Source organism: Pocillopora verrucosa, chromosome 9 (genome assembly GCF_036669915.1).
Source record: "Pocillopora verrucosa isolate sample1 chromosome 9, ASM3666991v2, whole genome shotgun sequence".
NCBI lineage: Eukaryota > Metazoa > Cnidaria > Anthozoa > Scleractinia > Pocilloporidae > Pocillopora > Pocillopora verrucosa.
This window is the reverse complement of record NC_089320.1, coordinates 5,636,688-5,658,671: the sequence shown is the minus strand read 5'-3', so window position 1 is coordinate 5,658,671 and position 21,984 is coordinate 5,636,688. Positions and strand designations below refer to the sequence as shown.

At 39.1% G+C, this 21,984-nt stretch overlaps 2 protein-coding genes across 2 annotated transcripts; both read left to right on the top strand.

Annotated features, from left to right (window-relative positions):
* The first annotated feature begins 32 nt into the window (after positions 1 to 32).
* On the top strand, positions 33 to 1,926 carry LOC131798481 (uncharacterized). The gene has a single exon (XM_059116131.2). It carries the CDS (start codon positions 137 to 139, stop codon positions 1,262 to 1,264), a length of 1,128 nt encoding a protein of 375 aa, XP_058972114.2. The 5' UTR covers positions 33 to 136; the 3' UTR covers positions 1,265 to 1,926.
* A 2,109-nt stretch (positions 1,927 to 4,035) lies between these two features.
* On the top strand, positions 4,036 to 21,841 carry LOC131798494 (neuralized-like protein 4). Its single transcript, XM_059116146.2, has 24 exons — positions 4,036 to 4,563; positions 5,608 to 5,765; positions 6,471 to 6,671; positions 7,555 to 7,753; positions 8,210 to 8,312; positions 9,388 to 9,658; positions 10,658 to 10,859; positions 11,383 to 11,667; positions 12,931 to 13,179; positions 13,438 to 13,584; positions 14,285 to 14,427; positions 14,911 to 15,111; positions 15,667 to 15,765; positions 16,056 to 16,122; positions 16,426 to 16,496; positions 16,946 to 16,998; positions 17,361 to 17,493; positions 18,274 to 18,435; positions 18,558 to 18,813; positions 18,957 to 19,028; positions 19,514 to 19,658; positions 19,783 to 19,898; positions 19,985 to 20,096; positions 20,542 to 21,841. The coding sequence occupies exons 1-24, from the start codon at positions 4,047 to 4,049 to the stop codon at positions 20,756 to 20,758; spliced, it is 4,179 nt and encodes a 1,392-aa protein (XP_058972129.2). The 5' UTR covers positions 4,036 to 4,046; the 3' UTR covers positions 20,759 to 21,841.
* The last annotated feature ends 143 nt before the right edge of the window (positions 21,842 to 21,984 follow it).

The window sequence follows — 21,984 nt, the reverse complement described above, 5'->3', positions numbered from 1 at the left end:
TGTAATTGTTTTGGCTGTATCTTACCGGAACAACACGTTCAAGAACTGTCGACATTAATTGACAGAGACTTAATTTTATGTGACAATCAATTTGGCAAACGATACGCTGGGAAGTAGAGTTGAAGAGAGATGCAAGATGTCGCTAAACGCGGGCAGCTATCGAGTGAGCGATTTAAGTCGAGGAATGACTCTGAGAAATGCCAGCGAGAATCGAAGACTGGCAGGACATCTTCAACATCTCGATCTTCAGTTACAACAGAATCTTGTCAATATGCAGGCCGAGATTTTGGACTTAAAGCAATCGCGTAAAGGAATGTTACCCGCCAGACATCAGCGACCGAAAGGATCTTTTGGGAGAACGGTAGGCGATCCTAGACAAAGTAAAAGCCGTCAAGATCGTTCGGGACCACGAATGGTTTCGCCTCTCACGATACAGGGCAGTAGTAAAGAATTTTCAAAACCATTTTTGCCTCAAATCAGCACGAAAAACACAGCTTTGGTTGTCAAACGGGATTTCGGTATCGAAACCAGACCGAACTCATCGAGTAGTCCTGCAGGCTCCCGGCGTACGCGGGGGCTATCATCTGATAATAACTTATCATCAAGTAATCTATACAGACCAAAATCATCACCAAATTTAGTCGCAAAATTAGAACGCAGCAAAGCCACAAGCCAGCCACGTCCTGATTCAGGTAGAGGAACTAACGTTCGGCCTCTTGAAAATTCCGATGAAAAGTTGGTGAGTCGAAGTTCTGATGAATTTTCAACCACATCATTGGAGCTTAATGATCGTGTAAGTGATTTCTTAAAGAGACCTAATACGAGATCGGGCGAGCGAGGAAAACGGAAAGATAATGAACCAAAAAAGGAGGGAAGTGACGCAATTCCAACGATTAATATCGAAGATCAAAGTGAACCTTGCGACTGGGAACTGGAAGCAAACTCCGAAGAAGAAAATCAAGGCGCACATGAACACGATCATGGATTTTTGTCAGACGAAGAACTATTCAGAAACTCGTTACTCTTAAGAGCTGATCGAGATGACGGTCTTACGCGATCAATGCCAGATTTATCCAGTCTTGGATTCATGGATTTCAACGAGGTTATTGATCAACGCTTGCGAAAGCTGCAAGAAGAATTACCATCGAAGGAAGAAATGCGTAAAATACGCTATCTGAGATTTCGAGATGAGCCAACTCCGCCACCTCTTTTGTCAGTTTTTAACAAAGGTAGTGTCGGGGAAATGGATAAAATTGATGAGTAGAAATTGTGATTATGTAACAATTCGTTATGAAACATCCTTTACTCATCGATGTTTCGTGGAGAACTGCGATAAACTTAATTGGATTTATGCAATATCGAGGCCCTCATAGAGGGTTATATGGTCTCATTCAATTTATTATTGCATGCTAAGACCCTGTTATTGTGTTTTGATAACCTGGCTTACCTGCCTACTTAGTGCGACACAATAAGAAACTTCGACGCCTTTGTAAAGTTCAAAGAGGCACATTGAAGATTATATCCTTCTGCATTTATCTCTAAATTTAACACACATATCTTTTGGGCACATGAGATGGCGCCGTAGATGAAAATCTTTTGTATTAGTTGAAAACCCACGCAGAAAATTAAATTGAATGGAAATTGTGCACTTTATAGAAAATTTTTTAATATTCTTTAGTCTCTAACTTTGTCCTTGACGACTATGGAATTATGAAAGACTCGAAAACTAGGAATACCGAAAATTCCGTAGCACTTCAGACTTGACTCTAGGTCTTCAGTCGCACGTATGTGTAGATTTCCTTCCAACTATATCGGAATTCTGTAGCATCTAATATCAATAAAGTTTTGAAAAGCTACTAAAATATTTGCGCATGCTTTCTCTCTACTTTAGAAAAGATATTCACGCAAGAGAGCTTTCTTTGTTTCAAGAAGGTTAATAAACAGTTAATTTTCTGTAATCAAGGCCTGTTATGTGAATGTCAATATGTCTGACACGAAGTCACTCGTGTGACGTCAGAGAAGGGTCAATGAGGTTAGCGTTGCAGAGTTCCGGTGAAACGCTTCAGTGCACGAATTGCGACATAAACTTCATGATATTGTGAAATCTTCTTCGTGCTTTGAATGCAGCTATGATTTTATTTTTACTATTTTATTTTTCGTTTCTCGAGACCAGTTATCATTTATCGCCTGAGGGTTGTAGGATTTTGGTTGTGTCAACTTAAAAATTCACCTGATCGCCCCCCCCCCCTCCCCTTAGGCAGGCAATTATCCAAAGTACCCCCTTAATACTTTGTTAGCGACGATTGATCCCCCCTTCGTTACCTTAAAATCATGTGACCCCTCCAAAAAAATTCCTTCACTCCCTCCCCCCACGGGTCAAATAATGATTGGTCCTGCCTAAAGAGGATTGGTTTACTTTCTTCTTTTCCTTCTTTTTTTTATCATTTTTTTTTCTTTTTTATCGAGCAAGAAGTTTCTGTTTTGAGGATAAGAGTTATTGGAAAGGTTACGCACAACTTTCGCGAAAAACGTCAAAAACAGAAATAATTCGCCGCATGTTTGAATCGCTTGTACGCTGAAATGAAAAAAAAAAAAATTGAATACGTTGTGAACAAGAAAAATAAAATCCCTAAAGGGAGTTAGATCCTGAAGGTGGTATTCACACAGTCCAATATTTTTCTCCTTGCCGTTACGCTACAAAATCTTGACCAAACACTCTTCTTTATGGAACAATTTTAAATGGGGTGTCCTAAGTAATCCGGAATTGCTTTTGTCTCGTTCTACCATGTTTTGTGATTGGTCCTGAAAACTTGTGTCACTCTGTCAGCCAATAAAATGTAAAATTAAAACTAATCATGACTTCACGGTCGCCCGCGTTTTTAAGTACTTTGAGTTGTTTGGCCGGTTTTATATTTTATTCCTGTCGCCTCTTAAGATATTAATTCCTTCTGTTCTGATTGGCCATTGTGATTCCTTTGGCTTTGGTTTTACGACGCTCAGTCAAAAAGCGCTCTACAACACACGAAAAGGTAAAAGCAACGCAGAAATTTGTCATAGCCAAATAGGAGAGCGCCACAAGTAAAACACAGCACTGAAATATCCGGCATAGAAGGACCAATTGCATGGAAAAATAAAACTTTTAGACTGATCGACAAATTCTGATTAATCGGATGAGTAATTCTGAGCGGTGCGCGCGAACGAGCAGACACGCGAGGAAGCCTTGTAAGGAATTAGTGTTAAGGGTGGCTCCTTTCCACGAGCTGATTCGGTCTCGTAAAAGTCCTACAACACGTATACATCATTGGTTTTTCTGCTTATCACCCTGTGAACCTGACCGTGTTTTAATTGGCAAGAGAAATAGAGCGGCTACATTTGATCTCACATAGAATCTTCACGACAAAAAAAGACATGAAGAGCATTGGAGCATTTCCAGATTTGTCAATAGAAATGAAAGGGCTCGGTACACGTTACTGTCCAACATTATGAACAGGCGATATGAATGCTAGATTTCAGATCTCTGTATTATGCTAACAGTTCTTGGACGTTGCTCGATTCCCGAGGGCACAGTCTTATATCGTACGTTTTCGTCATAGTTCTGTCGATTCCGTTTAGAATCGGACAATTTGGTTTATGATTTTGGATACTCTCCGATGAATAGAAGCCATGATAACATCTTTGAAGGGAAAAGTTGATTTAACTGTTTAAAAGACAATCCGACATCAGAAAATGGAAAGAAAAGCTGTTTAATTTCTGGAAGGATATGGCGCATACAAGATGCCGAAAGTGCCAACCATACTCTGACGAATAAGGCCAGTTTCTTGAAGGAATTTTCTGAAAAGATACGGAACATGTGAAAAAGTCGATAAGTCCCAAGTACTCGTTGAAAAACTAGGCGTCTCTATGGGGTTTTTTAATTGGTTGATCAACTGTGAAGACTTCAGAACCAACCATAGAACGTTTTATAATGAGGTCAGAAAGAAAATTTACGTTTCTTGCGGTCAGTGGTAAACTCCATGAGAACAGCAAAAAGTTTGTGTTAACAAAACATGGCGGAGTTTCACGAGTGTCATGGAACTTTGGTATTTTTAAGCAATGGTAACCGCAGTGCTCGAAGACGAAGCTCCGCCGCAGAATTTAATAATGGTCTGATATTTAGTAAGAGCCCAATGAAGGACAATGAACGATTTGAGGTACGACTGGACCGTAAAATTGGAAACTGGTCAGGATCCTGGGCGATCGGCGTGACAGCCGGCGATCCCAGCGTTATGGAAATTCCATCGAGTTCAACGGGCCTAAAAAATGGCTCTTGGGTCATGTCTGGAATGTCTATTCTAAAGGACGGTTCTTCTTTTGTGGAAGAATATGGTCAAGACCTCGACGAGCTCAAAGAGGGAGACAGGATAGGTGTTGAAAGGACAGCCCATGGAAGTTTACATTTCTTTGTCAATGGAGTTGATTTGGGAGTTGCGGCTACAGATATTCCTCAAAATGTTTTTGCTGTTGTAGACTTGTACGGAAGATGTGTTGAGATATCAATTTACAAACCTTTCAATCGTGTATCTGGTAAGTGACTCCAGCCATGTAGAACATACGGAATACGTTTTTTCTATAGGTCTCATTAGGCATATCAAACCTTGCAATATTTAATTGTTTACTGATCTCAGATAGTCCTTCAGATATTTACTTGGCCATAAAAAGATGTGTCTTCAATTGAACCCCTTAATATAGGTTTTCTTTCCTGTATCTTTTGTAGTAATGTTTCTAATTAAAGATTTAAATAGACTCTTGAGAGGAATCAACTGTTACCACACTATAACTATTTTATATATTGCTTTTTTGTTGTGGCAAGATTTTTGTGATCAACTGCTTCTTTCTTTAACAAAGAAAAAAACTTTTTGGTAAACGATAGAAATATGAATTTTATTCTATTGATGAGATACTCCAGTAGTAATCATATTTCTTACAAAAAAGTAGCATCACCAGAATCATTTGACTGGTACAGTGTTGATATTGGCATCAGCTGAAAATTCATGTAAGATGTAAATGATTCAGTCAGGTCATCACTTTCCCTTCAATATTGTATTACTTACCAATTAAAAAAATACCTTTAAAAACATCCTTAACTGTGTGCAATACTTTAACATAATAAGTATAACTGTATAAAAAACATGACTGGAGTTAACTCTTTACAGTGTAATATCAGTTGGCATATTCTCCCTACTGTTCTCTATGCATTGCCTAAGGTGCTGATGAGAAGAATTTGTGAAACAATCAAGAGCCTCTTTAACTGGTGACCATTTCTTTTATTCTTGTGACCTTAATGTTTGACTCAGGGGTGATATTGCAGAGAGAAATTAGATGCTGGTCACTGTTTGGGGTAAAAAGGTTAAGCAGACCCTTAGGGAATATTATGTTCATATAAATAACTTGTTCTAAGTTTTCCCTATGGTAACAGTGCATCATCCAATTGACCAACTTAGAAGAAGGCTGTCTACTGATATTACAATAACTTCTCTCTAAAATTTTAGAAGGTAGTGTATAGTTAGTAGTATGAAGAATCACAATTCACATCAGGGCTTCATTTAACTGAAATTTTTGTTAATACAGGTCCTTCAACAGCATCAGTTTGCTTTCACCCTCATTGTGGATCACTAATAAAACTCTCTAATAGTAACAGAACTGCAGAACGACAACGACCGACAGAAGAGTTTAAGAATGCTGTAACTCTGACGAACATACCACTACGAAATGATGAAGCGTTTGAAGTAAGTGTGACACAAAATTTATTTTTAAAGGTGATTTTTTCAGTGATTCAATTATACTATCCTGCCATCAAGTAAATTTGATTTTTATCCCTAACAAAGAAATTGGGATGAATGCATTGAAGCAACATTGTGTATTCAGGCCAAGAGGCCCACATAGCTAAGCTTATGCTGAGAACATTTGAACTCAAAGCATTAACATTGGTTGTGAGTGATAAACATGGAATAAATTTATTTGAGAAATAATTCTTAATTTTATTTGTGAGGTTCTGCTTTAAGTGAACCTTCAATAGAGATGGAGATAATACAAACAGGCTGTTGAGACTCAGTCAAGGGCGACTATCACTGCTTAGCTCTTTATCCTCCCAACATCAGTATCGATATTCTCCATACTATTTACCATACATGTCCAATAGAGCTGACAAGGAGAATTTGTTTGATAATCAAGAACTGCTTTAGTTGGTGATCATTTCCTATATTCTCAGTACCTTAATGTTTGATTCAAGGGCGATATTGTAAGGAGAAATTAGATGCTAGTCACTCTTTGGGGTTTAAGGGTTAATAGAGATGACCTCTCAATAGAGGTGAAAATTACAAGAATTAACGGGAAATTTCAGGACTTTGACAACTGATGGCTCAGCACCAGATGACTGTGTAATGTGGTGCTGCTTAATTAATACAAGTTCAAATGTATTTCAAATTTTCTAGGTTCGGTTAGAGTGTGTCACTGATTTATGGGCAGGCTCAATAGAAGTTGGTGTCACAAGTCACAATCCAGATGATATTGTTTTGTTACCGACCATGACCAGCATGCCAACGGGGACTTGGATGCTGAGTGGAGCATCAATTATTGTTGATGGCAAGGAAGTGAAAAGAGACTACTCAAGTATCAATTTAGAAACACTACAGGTACTACGGTGAAATGGAGTAAGCTTTATTTTCCTAAAAGAGGAGAAGTATAACTGCATTCGATTGTGTTGTACTCTTGGGAAGGACCGTTGTTGATAGTGGTGACTGATGTTTCGACAACCTGCATGGAAGTCATCTGAAGACTCTGATAATGACTTCTGCTCAGGATGTTAAAACAGTCCCCACTACTGATGGCATTCCTTCAAGACCACCTTGACCAAGACAATCAGATTACACAATTAAATGTTACCCCCTGGTTCAAACCATTTACTGCAAAGCTCCATAAACTAGTCGACAAGTAAAGATAAACAATTCAACACAATTCAAATAAACATAGCAAAATAACCCAGCCAGGATTCAAATCCAGACAAATTGATAGAGAGTTCAGTACACAGATTGTCAGGGCACCTTGTCCTTCCAAAAATGTCTGAGGGTACAGAGCAATACTTCTCCCTCCCCAGGGTGTAAATAATTCATGGGGAACCCTGACTCTTTCACTCCCAAGATCTATATACTAACTCTCCTTTCTGTTTGCCACACATAATTCAAGTTCTGAGAATTTGATATCCCCTAGATAATAGATCTAGTAAGGTGGGGAGTTTAAGGGGAGTTTAAGGGAGTTTTTACACAGGGATAACCTCTTAACTTCCTTTTCTAGAAGTATTTTCTTTTTAGTTTTATTTGTATATAATAGTTATCATCTGCTTCTGGAATAAATAAAGTATGTATGTATGTATGTATGTGGGTCAATTGGCTTTTTGTCTTTTCAATCTCTTTTTGGGAACTGACATATACCTTTCCCTTTTCTTTGACAACTTGTCCACTAATATCAATATTATGATTATGATCAAAATTATAAAAAGAGTCTTTAATCTCTTCTTAGGCAGGAGACACAATTGGAATATTGAAAAAGAGTACAGGCTCTCTTCACTTCTTGATCAATGGACAAGACCAGGGTGAAGCAGCCAGCAATCTGCCAAGTAATGTTTATGGGGCTGTAGATATTTATGGAGCTGCAGTCAAAGTGTCTATTATATCAGCTCCTCACATAGAACAAGAGCAAGACTCTGGTCAGTTAATAAGTAAGTATTCAGATTTCTAAAAATATAACCCAGTTATTTACAGTGGCAAATAAACAAATGATCCTTTCAGGTGACCTGCAATTGACCCTTTAACTCCCAAGATCTGATTGTTAATTCTCCCCTCTAGCTGCTACACATTTTATTGTAAATAAGTGACAAGAATTTGGTGTTAGATCAAGATAACAACTTCTACCTGATACATTTGAGCATTCTCATTAACTGTTTGCTAGATAGTGTATGGGTATTTTAGGGAGAGGTTACTTCTTAATCACTTCTGAGAGTTAAAGGATTAAAGGAATTGTAAGGAGACAGCTCAAAAAAAAAAAAAAAGGTATCACTACATGGGAACTTGTGCCTCCTCAACCCTTGTTGGGCACCATTACCAAATGGGCAAGAAAGCCGCATGTTGGGAACAAGGCAAATTTACAGCTGATTGTGTATTTACTTCTCCTTCAGATGAAAGTGTAATCAATGCAAGTGGCAATGCACTTGTGTTTCATCCTCGCTGTGGCTCCTCTGTCTCATTGTTTAATGGCTTTCTTAGTGCTCACAGACCAAGGTATGTTTTGTGTGTATTCTTATCTTCACATTTGTAGTAAGGTAGAGGTGTGTTGGGGGACAAAATTAACTGATGCATGAAGGTGAAACATTAGCTAAAAATGTGAAAAGATTGCGGTGGAAGTGGTTCTATCCTTCCCTTTCATTTCACCCTCATCACCTTCTGTGTAGAAATGTGGTGGCCTAACAGTGAGCATGCTGGTCTCCAGGTTAAAGGGTCCAGGTCTGAGACCTGGCTGTGTCATTTTGTGGTGTTGCTGATCAAGACAGTCTAATCACACAATGCTTCTCTCCACCCAGGAGTATGAATGGGTATTGGTGATCTGTTGGGAATATTTTATGAAATGCTGGAAGTGGGGGGTAAAATGTGATGGACCAGCATTTTTCAGGGGGAGAAGCATTACTCATAGTTTCTTCATGAGACAGAAACCTGGATAATCTCTCACTAGATGGGTTGCTTCCCTCAAGTACAGGCTAATGTACCTATCAATGTAATTTAGTGTAATCAACTGAGTTGAAAACGTGAATTAGCCACTGTAAAGAGTTTAAAGGCTGGTGTTTTGAGTGTTAGCTCTTCATCAATCTCTCTGACAAAAGGCTAAAGCTCGAAACATCAGCCTTTAAACTCTTTACGGTGGCCAATTTATGTTTTCAACTCCTTTGATAACAATAAATTACCCAGTTATACTCACCCAATAACACTAAATTACCCAGTTATACTCACCCACCGAAGCAGCACTGCAGTTTCTTTAGAAACTTACCCCCACTTTTCATTTACCTATTAATGGTTTACCCTAGGATGGGATGGGGGGGGGGGGGGGGAAATGAGTGTCTGCTTGGAAGTCACCTAACGAAATTTGTGTAATGAAATTGGTATACAATGTCTTTGGTCTCCAGGGTTAGAACTTTGACATACAATTGATACCCAAGAATAGGACCTGAAAATGTCAAATTCCCCTGGTCTATACCCCCTACCCATTCTGGGGTAAACCACTGATGGGTGCATAAAGCTTTTTATTTTATAGCTTTGGGTAACTGCAATAAAGTTTGTTTGCTTTTCTCTCTGACACCTTCAGAGCCAGCGAAGAATTCAATAATGCTGTTGTTTTAACAAGTCGGTACTTGAAACCCAATGAACTCCTCGAGGTGCGAGTCGATATACAAATGACAAAGTGGGCAGGGTCTCTTGAGATTGGAGTCACCACCCATGATCCTGAAAAATTAGATTTTCCTACAACAATGACTAATGTACAGCCACCTGGTACCTGGATGATGTCAGGGGGGAGCATTGTGTGCGATGGTGTTACTGTCATTGAAAACTATGGTCCAACACTGGATGAAATCAAGGTAGAAATGCATTGGTCTTCATTTTTTACTGTTTTGATCTGTTGATGTTGAAATGTGAAAAGAAAAAAAAAAGATCTGCAATGAAAAGTTGAGTTTGGCGTTGAACTGACTCCTTTGGAAGATGATGTAAACAAGACTCTCTTTGTAGGTAAAACAATTCTCATTCTAAGAAATCATCTATTCTACATTGGGCTTCACTACTTTCAGCTTTTAAAATTTGTCTCAGGTAAACTTTATTGTAGAAGCATGTCAAAGAAGTAAAGTCATGTCGTACTGTAGGAAATTCCTCTCATTTAACTTAACTCTTTCAGTTGTAAGATCACATAGGCAATTCTCCTTACTGTCTGCCATACAACTCTTATGATGCTAGTTTGGAGAATTTGGTATTGGATAAAATTGTTATTTTCCTTTATTTTCATCCCTTGTCTGCTTGATATTGTATTGATATTGTATTGATATTGTATTGATATTGTAAGGAGAAATTTTGTCTTGGTCACTCATGTGAGAGTTAAAGTTTTGAGCATTTGGAATGGCAGTACTCTATTTTTTTTAAAGGAAGTGCTACTGAACTGTTATTTCACTTTCTTGCTTTCTAAATGAAAATGGCAGAAACTGAAACTTGTGGAATGTTAGGAGATATTTAGGCCATGAAATCAGGCCATGAACTATTTTGCTAAATGTCATAATAGAATTTAACCTTTAACTCCCAAGATCTGATTGTTAATTCTCCCCTCTAGCTGCTACACATTTCCTTGTAGATACACTACAAGAATTAGGTGTTAGATCAAGAGAACGACTTGATAACTTTGAGCTTTCTCATTAACTGTTTGCTGGATAATGTATGGATATTTGTAGGGAGAAGTTGCATGTGAATCACTTCTAGCAGTTAGTGAAAGGGTTTAACCGTTCGCTTTCACTGAGGTGAAAGGTGATTACAGGATGAAAAACGCTTCTATTTCTAAGATTTCATTTTCAGTCATTTTGTTATGACCCTAACAGGTTGGTGATACAGTTGGAGTGATACGCAAAGAAGATGGCTCATTACACTTTTTTGTAAATAGCACTGATCTTGGTTGCGCAGCACATGGTGTGCCAGCTGATGTTTATGGAGTAGTCGACTTGTTTGGTCAATGTGCTCAAGTGACTATTGTCTCTGGGACTCAGGAAAATGGAGAGGTTGATTTAACAAACTCACTGAATGGTAAGAACCCAGAGAATTCTTTTGCTATCACAGCCTACATGTATTGCTCCAGTGAATCGAGTTACAACATGTTCACAGAACTGATGTTTTATTGACTCAATAGAAAGTAAATCTTAATTAGACACTGAGAGAATTAAGATAACGGGTGCAATTAAATTACAAACGAATAATTAAAATAGCACAATACAATTCAAATCCATACACTTTTAAAGTCGCTAAAAAGAAATGTAAAATTTATTAAATTAAGTAAGGAAAAACGATGTTGCGTACAATTTGCTTTCAACAAACTTTCATTTCACAATTTTTAAATAATGAAAATAAAACTGCAAATAATAATGTTAGAAAGTTCGGGATGAAATAAGTAAATTTAATATAAATGTAATTACCTCGGCACTTGACCAAGCTTAGTGAATTGATTTGAAAAGCTTGAATCACAAGAGCAACACGCCCGCTGTAATTTTCGAACTATTGTTGAGAAATTTTGTCGAATGATTCATTTATTTCTTATACATTTGTGTTGCAGACGTTTCGGAAATAACTATTATTACACCAGAACCACAACAACCTGTAGAGTCACCTCCATCGCAGGAAATCATGGCAGAATCGAATGAGGGTTTTTTCAAATTCAGTTCTTTTCATGGCGGACAAGTAGCTGTCAGTCACAATTGTCGCAGTGCAGTTCGCATTAATCCACTGTGTGAATTTAACAATGCTATTGTGATGAGCCACAGGCCTTTGAGAGACAACGAGCTGTTTGAAGTTATTGTGGAAAAGCTTGTGAGTCGATGGTCTGGCTCGATGGAAGCAGGTTTTGTATACGTTCATAATAATGTTCATGAAAAAATTACGCGCTGCTGATTGGCTGAAAACGAGTGCCTTCTCATGTAACACGATGGCAAAGTTGTAAGACGAGTGGAAATTGCAAATAGCGCGCCCGTGCTTTAGATGCATTTAAGCTAGCGACGTTAAAGTTGTCTAAGACGTTAAAGTCGTCTCGAGACGACTTTAACGCCTTAGACAACTTTAACGTCTCTAGCATAAAAACGGCCTTTCACACTTTCGTCTGTCTTCCTTTTCTGTGGGTTTTTTTCGTGTAAATTATACTACGAGCTCATGCAATTTTGTTGTCTTTGAAAAATTTACTCGTGCTTATTAACACCAAATTGCGCTCGAAATCATGTTATTACCTATTCTAGAATGAACAGAAATATATATTTTTTTAGAAGGAAGGAGAACTTTAACATCTTACGAAAAAACCATCCTCCTCTTTTCTCAGTCAGTTAAATTGTTTCTTGGTTTTTCAAGGCTTAACCTCCATTTTAGGCATTTGTGTCACAAGATTGCACAAGTGTAAAGCACGGAGGAAAAGGAAACTTGAAGTTTTCTCGGCTATGTAAATGTCACGAAGAAATTACATTTGCACTACACAGCCTCAGACATTGTAGTTCTTACCTAGTGCTTTCAAAGTGAGTAGGGAAAAATATCAAATCCCATTGCTCATGGCAAGCAAAAAAATTAGAGATTAGAGTGGTTCACATTAATGAAGATTCCTAATTTGATTTTAAAATTTAATTCTACCAAAACCTTGAATTTGTAATGGAAAAAAAGGCAGTGTCGGGCGCATGTTTCGAGCGTTAGCCCTTCACGAATAATTCACTCTGACGAAGGACCAATGTACGTTATCAACTCAGTTGATAATACCAAATTACCTTGTTATACTCTCCCACCGACGTAGCATACTCAACTTATTACATCGCTCAGTTGATACGGGCGCTATGATTGGTCAATTTAGAGGGCTGTATTTCACTGTACGGCCTGCTAATTCAAAAGTTTGTTTGCATTGAGATGTCCCCGCTTTATTTGAACCCAGATATAAAGTAAGCATCTTCCTAACCTCGGTTTTTTTCTTTTTTTCTCGCTCGGATTTGTGGCCCACGCGCTTTACCAAAAATACTGCTTTCTTCGAGTACCAAAAAAGTGAGCCATATGAGTTAATTTCTGCAGTGTGATTGCCTTTTTTTTTTTTTTTTTACCAAGTTTGACTTTTTTTGTGGTTATTTTGTTTGAACAGGAGTAACTACAGTCTCTCCTGATCAGCTCAAGTTCCCTCATACCATGACTGACCTTGTTAGTGGGGCATGGATGGTGTCTGGATCGTCTGTGCTACAGAATGGTAGCACATCCATGAATGGGTATGCCTGTGACTTGGACAAATTGGAGGAAGGGTCCCGTCTTGGAATAATGCGTAAATCGAGTGGATCACTACATTTCTTTGTCAATGGGCAAGACTGTGGAGTTGCTGCTTCTAGTGTTCCATCAGGTAATGAACGCGGTGTTGAAAGAGTCTCGTAACAGGAAGCTACCCAGTAGAGACAAGGTTATAGCTAGGTAGTATGACCGGCGGCTGAATTTTCAAGTGAGGCAGCTCAAAGATGGCGCTACAAATAAGACGCTTGGCATTTTCTACTGCCATGGTTTACCGAGCGATCACAACAGATATGCAACTGTTACTCCTCGGCTCAAATCATTTACTATAAGGTTAAGCAAACGAAACTAACTTTCCTGCGTTTCCCGACAGGAATCTATGCTATGATTGACCTGTATGGCCAGTGCGTCCAGATCTCTATATATGATGCAGATTACACTGAATCTCAAGAGACGATTCCAGTCCCTGCTGAACAGAGAGAGACAGAGGCCAGCCCTATAATTACAGAAGGGCCAGCAAGTATGTCCACGTTAAATTTCCATTGGTGCATTTTGACTGAGCATGGTAAAAGACTAAAACAGCAATCACAATGGCCGATCGGAACAAAGGAGAATGTCATTAGGAGCCAGAACTCAAATTAAGAACTAGCAAACGGTTTGAAGAGTAGAATAGTGCAAGTGACAAATTCGAAATTACTTTTAGTTTGCAATTTGTTGGTTAAGAAGGTTTCGTGTATGAATGAAAATTGAAAAAAAAAATTGTGTTGGAGGCCAACGGCAAGATAACTGCCTGCGTTTAGTTACTATTACGAAATTTATCCCAGATTGCATTGGTTTTGCCTTACTTCGCTGTGATTGGTCCAGAAAACTCGCGCCATTCTCTCAACCAATCAGATGCAAAATTAAAGCCAACAACGACTTGGTCACCCGCGTTTTCCCGCGCTCTAGGCAGAGTGGTTGTTTTTACTCTGAGTTCTCATTGGCTCTTAAAAGTATTTTCCTCTCTTCTGATTGGCTGTTGTAACTACTTTAGTTTTCGTTTTACATCAGTTAATCGAACTACGCTCCATAACGCGAAGGAACGCGATACCCATGCAATCCTGGTCTACTTTCGAAAACTATTTCAAAATTATTTTTCTTCAATGAGAACTTTATGATAGATCAACCATAAAGGCTGCTTTATCTACTTTTGACTCGTTGTGTGACCTGATCTTGACCAGGTAAAGTGACATGCGGATTTCATTCCTGTTGTGGAAGGAACATTCGACTTGTGAACAATAAAATGACTGCGTATAGATGCAGTGGATTTAATCAAGGTCTGGTGTTCAGTGCAAAACCTTTGGAAGAAGATGAAATATTTGAGGTAACAGACATAAAGTAGTCCTAATGTGTTGTGTGCTAATTAGTCAGTGATAATGTTTGGTGTGCCTGTGATTACGTTCAGTAGCCTGTGCTCCCCGACCCCACAAGCAACAGTATTAGTTCGTAGTAAATTTGTACGTGTAGTTGTCTCTCGAGAAAACCAACTGTATGAAGGAGTTGTGTGAAATGACTACATTTCAACTGTTGATGTATGTCGGCAAGAGGTACTCACTCTGACAAATGTATGCCTGTCCATGATAACTGTCTTTCCTGTTAGGTGTCCACTTATAAACAGTGTCTATCCTCAGAGGGTATATAAGCGCAGGGTCTCAATAAAAGCTAGTTACTGGCAGTATACCGACACCTGTAAGACCTCTTTCCGGGCACAGCCGCCTATTTTACCACCGGTAACCGCTTTTGGGAACCCCTACTGTGCGGGAAGTTGCCTATGTAAAGGGGCTTTGACTGATCTTTCACTTCACAGATTGTCATTGACAAAGTTACAGGCAATGACTGGTCAGGATCTTTAACAGTTGGTATCACAACAAAAACCATACCGCTGGTGACTGTTCCTGCCTCAGCACTGGACCTGCGAGATGGGACTTGGCTGATGACCGGCTCCTGTGTCATGAAAGACAGTGCGATTGTAAAAGAGAACTATGGACACAGTTTGGACAGACTACAGGTATGTTTAAGCTGAACTGTTGCAAACTGACACTCACTTATGGTGAACGAGCCAGATGAACCGCGAAGTGGCCACGTATTTCTTTTTTTTTTTTCCTTTCGAAAATCATCAGGCGAACTATTCGATTCCATGATGCGGTGGGTCTATTCATTAAAACATCACACATGACGCCACACATGTGGTAGGAACAAAAAAAGTGGCGCACAAGGGGCAGCCTGATGTCTGTGACGATCTTACCACATTTTGACGTCATCTGTGATCTATTACTGAACAGACCCACGACAATATGGAATCATTTTCGATGTTTTATGTAATAAAGAGGCAAAACTATCTGCCTTTCCTCCAATACATCATAAGCAAGAACTAAAAAATTTGCAAGTGTAATTCAGGTATAACCCTCGAACAAGAGGGCCCCAAAATCTTAATGATTTTCCTATGTGCGCCTTGCTTCTTAACTCTGAGTATTAAGTTCCTTTGAGGAACTCGTTTCTATAATCTTTATGGTAACTTTGATACTGAGAGCGTTCTTAAGCTTATGTAAAATTTACGCCACAGGCTGAGACAAGAATAGGAATGCAAAGGCGAAGAGATGGGACTTTTCATGTGTTCGTAAATGGGGAGGATCAAGGAGTCGCAGCTGTGGATGTTCCTCAGGTAAGTTTATGTACGAAGCATCACTGACTTGGCTTAGGAAGATGGTTTTATTACCACTTGGTACTTTTATGACTGGTTTGTTAGCATGTCAGTCTGCCCAAAAAGAAACAAACCCACTCGTATGTCACCAGCATGTGATCAGCACGTGATTATCAGACGTTCTCAGCCGTTTGATACTAACGTCGCTTTTTATTGGCCATACAGAGGGACGATATAAATTTAAAAGCATGCAACTTGAGGATCGAATACGACTTGTTTGAGTGATAAGCTATGTAATGATTTTCTTTCAGATTGTTCATGCAGTAGTTGATGTCTATGGCATGGCGCAACTTATCTCTATATCGAGTCCGACTACCGGTATGTTCTTATGAATTTATATCAGTATGCGAATAACTGCACATCTACCCCTTCCTTAACCCAACAACACTCAACTGATAAAAAAAGGTTAGGGTTAATGTTGGATTTAGGGAGGGGTAGGTGCGCAGCTGCTCAGATACTGACATTGATCCGTTCTATAGGTTGTCCGAGATTGAGAATTAGTCTGATAATCTTTTTCATTCACCAATATTTTCATTTATGTTCAGATTTAAGTTTAAAGTTTTCTTGGTACTGAGGTTTGTTTGAATACCCGGATCTTTACCAAAATTTCTCTCCTTTCAGTCGATAGAGCTTTGCCTGCCAGTGAACTGGTGGATGGCGAACCACAATCGTCCGTTTCTCCTGACATCGAGGTAAGACAGTAAATTTGACTACAGCCGTTATTAATAGGGGTTGGGGGGGAGGGGATTTTATACCACGTGGCAGGAATAACTGGGATGTGCTTATTATACCTTGTTGATGCAGGGATCCGTTACGCGAAAGTTCCGGTAATATTAGGGGCCTGGAGCCGTATAATGAAATCTCAGTGTAGGGAGTAGTAGTGTGGGGCTTAAAAACTGACACATTCTTCCTGACCCTTTGACCCCCAAGAGTGACTAGAATCTAATTTCTCCTTACAAAACCACACCCAAATCACACATTAGTTTCAAGAGAATGAAGGAAACGATCACCAACCATGAAAGCTTTTAATTGTTAAACAAACTCTCCCTCTCAGCAGTATGTAGAATATGCATACTGATGTTAAAGTGTAAAGATAAGGTTGTCACATTCATCTTTTTTTGGCTTCGTGTATGTTTTCCAGACACCAGATCAAGTCGAAGAAGATACAAGAGAGGCAATAAAAATATTTAAAAAGTAAGTGGTTACCCTGAAAACATGTCGCTGTCGCCAACTTGCTCTTGTCGCATAATGTAGATTTCTCGTGGGTACCCTGGAAAGGTTGGTCTAAACACTCTTTCCAAATGTGAATAGTTGTCTTAGTATACACTAAAACAGTTAAATAAATTAGCACAAAAACTTGATTTTAACTATTTTATTCCTCCAAATATTACAACATAATCTGGCGCAAATCCTGCGCGCAAATGCTCGGAGGTTAATAGCAAAAGATATTCGTAATTTGAGTAGGCAATCAGAGCGCACCTTCAACGCTATCCACTGTATAAATCTACTTAAGAGTGTTGTCCTAAATATTCAGTTTATTATTATTTTTCCGGTAGATTTCTTTTCCATAAAAACTGCGGTCAATTCATTTCACTGGATAGTAACCGAACAACAGCGAGAAGAGTTGACAGTTACAATCATGGAGTAGTGTTGAGTGAAACACCTCTACCAGATAACCACTTATTTCAGGTCTGTGTAACACTTTATCTTCTATCTTTATCCTCGCCTTGGCTAACCAAACAACAAATCAAGGGATTCTATTCATTATTTTCCACCTACTCTCCGCCGGTTTAACTTTTTCCTGCTTTTTCTGCCCATTTCTATTTTTCCCACTCAACGCTAAATCCTTGCTTCTTTACGGCGAGGTAGGGGAGGGATGGGATGGGTGGGGTTCGAGCCCAGCCTGGGTTCTGAGACCGAACTAACACCCTAGGGTCTTAATGTAACAGTGGAGAATGTGCTGCCTTTGCCATGAATCTGCAAATGATTAGACGTTCCTCCTTTCTCGGATAAGCACCTCAAGCCTGGTATGCCCCGTCTCCTGTACTTCTCTCTACTGGTTAGTAGGGAACGTTAATTAACGAACAGGGAACGTATCTCCCAGTGGTGTAGTCTGTCCTTGTTTCCAAAATATTCCAAAGTTAAGGGCACCTGCAAAATATTCTTTCAAAAAATCGTAAACTACCAAATACGGTCTGGCTGAAGTTTCCAACAAAGTGTTTTAAAGCGCTTCAGTGCACACATACAAGGGGAGTGCGCTATATAGCTGCATCTTTGTTATTATTGCTAAAGAGTACAAACTCTCAAAGAGTAAGAATTCACCACACAGGAACAAGGCCAGTTAAGGAATGGAAGATACTAAATCAGATCCCAAATGGCACACTTGAACTTTAAGCTCCACATTCCACGACTGAAATAATGCATGATTAAATTATACTTAGCCCTTAATATTACCTCTTCTAACTCTAGGTATGTATTAGAAAGTTGAATAGCCGCTGGACTGGCTCTGTTATGATCGGCGTCACGGCTCAGGACCCAGACTCCCTCACCAGCCTTCCAAGCACGGCTAACAGCATCAAGATCTGTCCTTGGATTGTTGTCAATAACGCAGTGTATGTTAACGGGAACAAGGTAAGAATTCATGCTATGGTGGGGTAGTTAAAATGTTGTCCCTCGCTGACGTAGTTTCTTCGACCTCTGTCTTCCTACTTTATGAATGCGGTTTTCACGTTGTTTGTATGTTCGTTTCGTAGGTAAACGACAATCTACGGCGAAGTCTTGACAGTCTTCAGGAAGGAGACACCCTTGGAGTTTTGATCGATAAGAAAAGCAGGTTGCACCTGCTTATTAACGGAGAGGACCTGGGACCGATTGCCCAGGCCATCCCCGCCAGACGATTTGCAGTGCTGGACTTGTATGGTTGCTGCGAGGAAGTGTCTATCGTAACTGCTGATCATGGTGAACGCGGGCGTGTTTCTATGGAGGAAACCAAGATCGAGAGAAGCTCGGGTAATTAAGGACGTAATTTTTGTCAGTCTTACTATTTCTGCGGACGCCTGCCTCTTCATTAAAAAATATTGATTGTTTTTTGCCGTTGTCTTTGTTTCCTTACAATAAAATGATTGCCTTCTTGCTGTTTCATGCGTTTCCAGGTGAACATAGTAAAGGCCCGTGTGATTACAGACAACTTTGTGATCGATTCCGTGCTAGTTTGGCAATACCAGGTGAGAATTACTCTAAAACTACTCAAAGGGTCGAGTAAGGCAAACGGACATAAGAAATTTGTGCTCGTATCTAGTTGTCAACCCATTACACCCTAGCATCGGTATTTATATTCTCCATACTCTTAACCTATATTTCTTTTTGTACTAACAAGGAGAATTCATTGAGCAATCAAAGCTTTTTAGGTTGGCGACCATTTCTATTGTTCTCATGATCTTAATGACTGATTCAAAAGTTTTAGTGTACGGAAAAATCAGATGCTGGTTACTCTAGAGGTTTAAATGGGTTAACTGAACTTATTTTTTTGGGTTCTTGATTATCGAGTTACCAATGCAAGTATGTGTATCCTTTTCATTGAAAAGTACAGCATTACTTCAATTTGTTTTTTGTTTTAACAAAGCAGGATTTTCGTTCAATGGAAAATTTCATTGTTGGCGCTATAATGGTACTTGAACTCGTTTCATGTATATTTTACTGCAATCCACAGATGAATATTTTAATACAGACTGCAAATCCAACGTCTGCTATTGCCAGGCGTGCCACGAAGCCCGAGGTGAAAAACGTTATGCTATCAGCGGTGACCCACCTTGTCGGTATGCGCTACCTTTGGGATGGTGTCAGTTTGCGCTAAGGTGAGCATGCGCGGATTCGAACCATACGTTTCAATTCTTTCGTCACTTTCCTTTCAGACCTGCTGTCTTAGATGTGGGTCTAAGATCTGAAAAATTATCATGTACATTTTTTTATCTCGTTTAGAATTCCTCCACGAGTCGAAGAATATCACGTGTTCGACAAATGGCACGTGGCATTTTACGGAACTCCTATTGGTCGACTTAGAAGAATGCTTGATCTTGGTGATATTCCACTGCAAGGTAAACAGCACTGTTCTTCTAACTAACTATAATTTTATCGTTTGGACAAATGTAGGTTTTACCGATACTTGTCTTATATTTGTCAGTCTGTAGTGGTCAGCGGCGGAGGGGCTCATCAAACAAAGAAAATGAAGTCCCCCAGCTCTGTGTGTCACCCACAATCCTTTGCGCGTACGAAGCCCAAGCTAAAAGACAGGAGTAAGTAACTGATATCAGTGATGATATTCGTTGCCAAGCACAATGGCAGTCTTAACAATGGGTAACAACTTAGTGGAAAATATGGTGTTCGTGATGTTTTTGATGGGAGAGTTGAACTTTTACCAATTACTTCAATAATATGTTTCCAAAAACCGCATTTGGTTGAAATAGCGCGGCGGCGCTTTTTACTTCAACAATGTTTTTCTACTAGTCAATGCCGCACGTAATTTGTTTTTGCTTTTTTTCTCACGCCTAATAGGATATTGCATTAACTTTACTGAGCGTCGCGGCGCTTGGTGAATTCCGTGACCAGTCGATGCAGCGCCTATCTTCGGCTGCTTTTTCTCGTCTCCTAGGAATATTTTTACCTGTAATTACCTTGATGTGACTGTCAATAACGAGTTAATATTGTTTGTTTATTTTTATTCTTTCCGTCGTGTTACAGATACAGAGATAGTACAACAGGAAAAGTCTATCATGTCCGAGTGGCTTTACAAGTTCTCGTGAAGCCTGGTAATTACAGAACAGGTCGGAGTCACCGTGATGTTGACGCAAACGAGCTGCTCGATGAAAATCTTGGCACAGAAAACCTGGAATGGTATTTAGAGAACCAAGGCTCTGTAGTCTTGACCGCTCTGCTTATAAATATTGAGCCAACATAGCATTAAAAATAGCTTAAAACAATTTTTTGCGAGTTATTGCTAAATTATGAACACTTAGGATTCAAGGTGTAAATTATGAGGAGATTATTTAAAGAGACGATGTATTTCCCGCGGTCAGGGTTTGTAAGAGACTTTTGAATCGCCAACAATCAGAGCTTTTAACTATTACTACTATTCTTACTTTTATTCTTATCATTATTGATATTATCATTATCGCTACTATTATCTTCAGGTATATTTTGATAGGATCATGTTAGCCTTTATGATAGATCCCCCCCCCCCTGCTGAGCCCACACATTTGATCACAGATTCCTCAGGGTAAACTCGTCTCCCTTTTCTTTATTAGAAGTAGCCCTCGAGGGTGATTGGTTCAGAAAGTCTTAAAGAAAATTGAGTAACAGAGTTAATGCAGGCTGCAAGGCTGGCTAAAAGTTGTTTTGTGTTCTTCGTTCATTGAAGATGTTGTAGTTTAAAATGAAGGAGCCGCAAACCCAAAATCCTCCCCCCACTCTCTCCTAGTTGAATATTTTGTAAGCCGGAACTTGTTTTAAAGTTCGTCTTTATTATATGAAACCCCGTAATATAACACTGCCTATTTCTCCTTTTTTTTCGTATAGAAAATACATCTTGATTACATCAAGACGTTAATTTGTCTGATGAATTAACAGTGGAGTGCAAATAGATAATTTTTATGAGTATTCCTTTAGTTATATGGCCAAAATGTTGGCACCACCAAACTGTTGATTGAATTTTTGCTGGAGTCAGTAAAAAGTGATTCTAAATTAGGTTGTTCTCGTTGGTATCATAATCGGCATAATGCTGCCATCTGAAAAAGTATTTTTTGAGAAACTAAAATATTTGAAGATGTTATTTTCTAATTAAGCTAAAAGACATTTTGTACATGGGGCCGGAACCGGTCAGAAAGTCCCATTACACATCAAGTGGCGTAACAGTCTATGATTTTGAATTTTTTACAACTGAAAGCCTCAATCAGTAAGAGATGGTCATGAATGGTAAACTATTGACTATCCTTCAGAGTTCAAGGTATTTCATCTAAAAATGGAAATTAAAGATGAAAGGATGTCTTTGTCAAGTCTTATTTTTCTACTTCCTGTGCCTGTATTGTCTGTAAGCGAAGCATCCCTAGGATTTTCTTTTCTGACGGTTTTCTGCCGTGATAATTTTCAGGTAACGAACGGGAGAAATTAATCGTTTCTGAGATTTCT